Genomic DNA, 7,328 nt, shown 5'->3' with positions numbered 1-7,328 from the left:
CAACAACAATAATAAGGCTAAACACATGGTGGCTGGCAGATAGTCAGTTATGTCAGTTGTATTTTATTCACCCTAGAAGGATGAAATGCTAAATAAACTTTAGTGGTATTTGAACTCAGGCTGTAAGCATCGCATATTTTACTTGGCGCTCTAATAATTCTGTGCAACAACAAGAACTATCAATAATAATAGTAATGGTTTCATATTTTGGCACAAGGCCAGTAATTTTGGAGGAGGGAGTAAGTTGATTACATTGATCCCAGTGCTCAACTGGTACTTTACTGACCCTGAAAGGATGAAAAACGAAGTCAACCTAGGCAGAATTTGAACTCAGAATGTAAAGATGGGAAGAAAGGCCACTAAGCATTTTGTCTGGCATGCTAATTATTCTGCCAGCTTGCCACCTTAGCAATAATAATAATAATAATCTTTAGCATGATCATCATCATCGTCATTTTAAGATCCATTTTTCTTCCCCCAAAATTGATCATGTCTGCAATACATCATTTGTTCATACATTCCTTAATCCTGCATGTTCTTTGTCAAAATCCCTTGTCCACATTTGTCAGAACTTACTCCCAACAACAACAATAATAATAATGATAATAATAATAATAATGAAAATAATAGTAATAATAATAATAATAATAATGGTAACAGGCAAAAAAAAGTTTATTTACTAAAATTTAGGCCCAGTCAAAAATTATTATAATTTCAGTTTTTTTAATTTCATTTTGCTTTTATTTTTTTTTATAACCAAACAATTGAGAATTAAGAGTTGAAGTAAATAAATTGGAAATAAGGGAAAAAAACAAATTTTTGCAAGTTTGTATGAGTGTTTTTCTCAGTAGCCATGTGTGTGTGTGTATGTGTGAATGGAGTGCCTATAGTAATCAAAATTGTTCACAATATCAACAAATATTCAAATTAGAAAGTGGCTGTTAGGTGTATGTACTTGGTACATTCTAGAGATTCTCTATCCCCCAGCATCTGGATTCTGCTGCATCAAGTCTGCTGTTCGGGTCCTACAGTCACTTCTAAACATTAATCTGAATGCTCCATTAGGGACATGTCATTTTGATATGTGTGTGTATGTAGACCTCCATATATATATACATATACATATATATGTATGTGTGTATGTATCTGTATACATCCATATATATATATATGTGTATGTATCTATATATATCCATATATATATGTATGAATATATCCATATATATGTATGAATATATATATATATGTATATAACTTTAGGATCTGATGAGATGAGAATGGTTGAGGGCAAACCATTTCATAAATTGATTAGCTAATTATGCATACAAACCAATGTATAACTGTGAAATTGTTCCTCTAACCATTTGAAATTATCATAACCTTGAATAAAGTTATGTAACATGAGCACTTTCATTCATTTGTCTGATTGCTACATACATATATATATATAAAATTTTGTGTATATGCTCTTTAGGAGTTGCCCAAGAACCTTTTTTGTTTTTAAATTTAAAGAAATGTAGATCCCTTCACTGATATTTAAGACTGCAACAAAGCAATTGCAAAATCATTGACAGGCTGAAATTTTGGAAAGTTTCACATATCTTTACAGTTCTGATAACAAACTGAACCTAGCAGAGCTCTTGATTTACCTGTGTATATTTGTACAATGTCTGGGTGTATTTACATGTGTATCCAATTTTGGAATATGGAAAGGCTTTTTCCCACCCCACCACCTTCAATTCCATATTTCAGTTATTGAAGCTGTGTAATGGTTGAGATCTTGCATAGCTTAAACTTTAGATTTGACAAAACTCAAGATTTAAGTGTGTTTATGTATATCTATGTTAAAGTGAACATTGATGCATCGTGAATGATTGTTGGTGTATGTGCGTACAAATTATCACTATTTTAGTTTCAAAATATGCTAAATAATAAATCACTAATATTGGCTTGTAATGTGAACTTGTAATCAGCAGAGAGAGATAACTAACTGATATTTGAATATTTATGAATGTATGTATATAAGTGCAGTTTTTGATATTTGTTCTATATTTGCATGTTTATATTTCGTTATATGTACATGCATACATACATATATATATTGCCAATCTTAACTGACAGATTCCTTAGAGGTATTAATTAGTGTCAATATCTTGTGTATGGCAATTATATAGCTGCTAATTTAGTTATATACTTATGTTTGTGTGCATAAATGTGTATATACATACATATATATATATATATATATATATATAGCAATGTTATATCTGCTTATTTTGTTATGTGTGTATAAAAGTATATATTTGTGTATGTATGTTTACATAGCTGCTGATTTTGTTCTCTATGTATGTATGAATGTGTATGTATATATATATATATATATATATATATATATATATATATATATACATACACGTGTGTATACATATATACATACACTTGCATCTATGTTCAGTTTTGCTCATCCAATCCCACTCTAAAATTTTTTTTCATTAAGAAAAAAAAACCAAACAAACAAAGAGAAAAAAAAACAATTAAAAAATATAAAACAAAAGATGACAGTTGTGGAAACATTTCTAATAGTACTACTATTTATTTATTGAATAATTATTATTATTATATAACAGAACAGATGAGAGAGAGGAAAAAATATCTTAGAATAAACAAACAGTAAAATTAATTAAAAAAAAAACAATAAAAAATACAATTTAAAAAAAATTATGGAAATGTAATAATAATCATAATAATGATAATAATAATATTAAACAATAATAATAATAGTAATAATAATAATGATAATAATAATAATAATAATGATGATAATTGTAATCATTATAATTTGGTGTCCAAATGCATTGATTCTTGTTTTTATATAATTATTTGACTTTGAAATTTTGAAAATATTTTTTCTCTTTTTTTTTTGCAATCTTTTCTTTTTTGTAATGTTCGAAAGAGTAAAGATGACATGGAAAACGGTGTGTAAAATATTATTAACTGCACATGAATATGTAGCCACATATACGTACATACATATATACTCCATAAATACATACATCATATGGTCATGTTTACACAAACACACACATATACACACACACATATATATATATATAATATATATATATATATATATATATATATATATATGCCCATGCATATACATACACACACACACACATATATATTATGGATATATATATATATACATATATACAGACGTTTATATGTATGTGTATACATATGCTAATATATGTCTATATATATATATATATTTATGTATTTTCACATATGTGTGTGTATATATGTATATTTGTATGTGTGCAAGTGTGTGTTCACACATTCATACACATAACAATGAAGTGACATATATTTCAGTTTTTCCATTTCTTCGACTGTCTTCATATATATAAATATCTATTATTATTATTATTATTATTATTATTATTTTGATTTCCTTTTCCTTCATAAAAATAATTTGTTGCCATCACCCCCAAAAACACACTTTAATGAAGGTAATTATCATTATTGTTGTTATAATTATTATTGTTATCTTATTTCATGATAATGAAATTGTTGACTAAACCATTTGTCTTGTATTTAGGTGTGTGTTTGTGTATATATTTATGTATATATATATATATATATATATATATATATATATATATATATATACATGTCTGTATATATATATGTATGTATATGTGTGTGTGTGTGTATATAGAAAGCTGAGGGAGAGGTGGCATATATATAGCCGACAATTTTGAAGGTATAGTTGACAAGGTGGAGTGGGGGTGGAGTTGCATGCTAGTCAGTGAGAAATGGGGGTAGATAGTTGATTATTAATGGTATGGGTGGGGGGAGTTCTGTAGTTGACAGATGGTGTAGCTGTTGTTGGATTGCTGTTTAGACCCAAGTTAATTCTGATTGAGCAGACTCAGGATCAAAAGTACTTGTGCCATGACCAGCCTTTTAGGACTATGTAGTTTCTGTTTCGAAGGACCATTTGGTGTGATTTGAGTGAAACTGGGTGTTATTTCTTGCAGAGTGAGCACATAGTTAAGGGTTTGTAGTTGTTTAGTTATATAGTCAGTAGGAGTAGATGTAGTTGTATTGTTAATAGAGGTGGTAGTTGCAGTGGTTTACTTTGATAGAAGGAGCATTGTAGTTGTATAGTTGACAGAAGTGAGTATATGTATGTGAGCTTGCAAGTGTGTGTGTATTTGTGTGAGTAGAAGTGCATGTGACAACTAGGTTCTCGTACTCATAACTTAAGTTTTTGTATCCAACCTCAAAACAAGCCAGTTTTGTTTAGCTCATCAGTGAGCAGAAGGTGAACTATACAAGAATCCATTTGTGTGTGTGTATGTATGTATGTATGTATGTATGTATGTTAGCTAGTATTAAACAACAAGAATGAGTATTCAACAGTGCATTGATGGTTGAATATTCTATATTTGTTGATTAACAATGCAACCAGTTGTTTCATGTTGAAGAGATTTCCACAATTGTTCAAGCAAATCACATGGAAATGTTGGTACTGATCTTCGCTTAAACAATTGTGGAGATCTGAACCACATAAAACAATTGGTTGCCTTGTTATGATATGTTTTGCTAAACACTGAGGAGGTGAACTAATAAGATTATATAATGCTTTCACAAGCAGTTGTGTGATCCTGACAAAACATATATGTTTTATAAAGCATAAAATACTATATATGTTAGTATTTATTTTGTTATATATAAATTTTTGCAAAGCAAAGGTTAACAGTAATTTCCATGCTTTGATTTATTAGCTATCAATAGACTTATGAAAGGTAGTAAGCTGAAACTTTGACGTCACTGTCAATATTTTCTTTGTAAAAATTTAAGTATGCACTTTACTAAAAAGAATATTTATTGATCCCAAAGCTATATGTTAAAATGGTCTTGTATATAACTTGACATTACACAAACATTAATGTGTGTGTGATGAATGTAAAGCCATATTAGTGGTTGATGGTGAAGTTAATAGTAGGGGATGTCTTGAGAGTACTGCTAGTGTTAATTGTTATTGGTGGTGAAAGTGGTGTCATTGTTGCTGTTGTTAGGGGTGCTGGCAGTCATGATGGCAATGGGGTGGGGCAATGTCAAAGAGAGTGTTAGCAGGGTGGGTGGGTGGTGTTGTGGGGGGAGGGGAGGTGGAATGCCAAGACATTAAATGAAGACAACAAAAGAGAAGCTAGGTATGACTGTTGTTGTTGTTGTTGTTGTTGGTGGTGGTGGTGGTGATATTGTAGACATCTCACTTTGAGTGGGGGGGTGGAGGTGGTGGCAAATTAATCAAAACGTGATTAATTACATAAGTTGCTGCTACAGAGTTCAAGAAGTTGATTAATGCAGTGTCCCACATGTGGAAAAAGAATGGTGGTAGGTACATGTTAGTGTTTGCAATTGTGAATGCGTGTATGTACATGTGTGTGAAAGAATATATACACATTGGAATGTATATCTGTACACATTGGATTATGTATAAGTATACATGTTGGAATGCATGTAAGTGTACATGTAGGAATGTGTATGTGTGAGTATGTGGGTGTGGGAATATGTATGAGCATGTATGTATGTAAATGAGAGTAAATCAATTTATCATTGAGGTGCAATTTGTTCTTGTAGTTATTGTTCCTTCTTAGGTGAAGTAACTGGGTGGGGAGAAGGCCAGAAGATAGAAGAGAGAGAAGAGAAGGGGACATAGAGAGCATCCATTTAGTAGCAAAGTCTGTGGATGCATGTTGGCTTGTTGGTTGATGAAAAGGCGACCGTATATGTGTATGTGTGTGTGTATATAAATATATATATATATATATATATATATATATAATATATATATATATATTATACATACACATATATATATACACACACACATACATATATGAAGCAAGAGGGAGAGAGCAACAAAAAGTGCTTAAGATAATAATAATAATTAATAACAGTCATAATAATAATGATGATGATGATAATAATAATGGCATAAATTTTGAAAAACAATTACACACATACACATACAACACACATATACACATACAACACACACACACATACACACAACACGCACATATACATACATACATGCATGCATACAATACACTCACATACATAAATATATACATACATACATGCATACAATACTCACATACACACACCCACACTTAATATATATATTATATATTTATAAAGGAATCGTTATTTCATTATTTTCATTGGTTCATCTTTGTTTTTTTCATTGGACAAGCAGTGTTGTTGTTGTTGTTGTAGCAATTACTGTTGTTGTAGTAGTTGTTGTTGTAAGTTTTATTCTTTCTTTTCTCTTTTTTTTTTATAACTTTTTCTTTTTCATTTCTTTTTCTTTTTTAAGCCAAATCAACAAGCTGATAGGAGTAACAATAGATACACACACAAAAAAAAACAAAAACATTATAGTAAGAGTTGTCCATTGGTGTTGTAGTGGTGGTGGTAGTGGTGGTTGTAGTAATATTAGTGGTTGTTGGAAAAGTTTGTGTGTGGTTTTATGTGAATGTGAGCATGTGTAAGTTCATATTTGTGTACACACACACACATATATATATATGCATACATATATATATATATAATATATGCATATATATAATATATATATATATATCTATATATGTATATATAATTATATATGTGTATTAATATATATGTATATATAATATATATGTATATATAATATATACGTATATATAATATATGTAATATAATATATATGTATATATATAAATGTAATATATATATATGTTATATATATATATATATATAAATATACACACGTATGTATGTATATATATATATATATATATTATATATGTGTGCGTATGTGTTCAGTGTATGTAGGTATGCATGTGTGTGTGAATGTATGTGAGAAAGAGAGAGAAAGAAGGAGAGTAAAAAGTGAAGTGACAGTGGGTTGGAGAAGGTTTGATAGGTTCAGGTGAAAACATAATGCTGACCCCTTCAACCCTCAACCACCAAAAACTCCGCCCACTGTCGAAATGATAACTAAAACCAAAATGATCAGACAAACCAGGATAGCGATTTTCTTCTGCAAAAGAGAAAGGAGAAAGAAAAAAATATAGAAAAAATACATAAATAAATGTGTATATGTATATATATGCCTATATGTGTGTGTGTGTATATATATATATATATATATATATATATATATATATATATATATATATATACATATATATATATGTGCACATACACAAACATACATATTTGCAACATACAAAAACTTGCATATACACAGAAATAAGCATTTCATT

At 29.4% G+C, this 7,328-nt stretch overlaps 1 protein-coding gene across 2 annotated transcripts in view; it reads right to left on the bottom strand.

Annotated features, from left to right (window-relative positions):
- Positions 1–6,880: 6,880 nt before the first annotated feature.
- LOC115224208 (syntaxin) overlaps positions 6,881–7,328 on the bottom strand; it is a 302,859-nt gene continuing 302,411 nt past the window's right edge. For both annotated transcript variants that reach the window (XM_029794984.2, XM_029794983.2), the window contains exon 10: positions 6,881–7,102. In XM_029794984.2, coding sequence (XP_029650844.1) covers positions 7,022–7,102 — 81 coding nt within the window. In that variant the 3' untranslated portion in view covers positions 6,881–7,021. The remainder of the gene's footprint in view (positions 7,103–7,328) is intronic.

The sequence above is a fragment of the Octopus sinensis genome, linkage group LG25 (genome assembly GCF_006345805.1).
Source record: "Octopus sinensis linkage group LG25, ASM634580v1, whole genome shotgun sequence".
In the NCBI taxonomy this organism is placed as follows: Eukaryota; Metazoa; Mollusca; class Cephalopoda; order Octopoda; family Octopodidae; genus Octopus; species Octopus sinensis.
The sequence above is the reverse complement of the archived record's forward strand: the minus strand, read 5'-3'. Positions and strand labels throughout refer to the sequence as shown.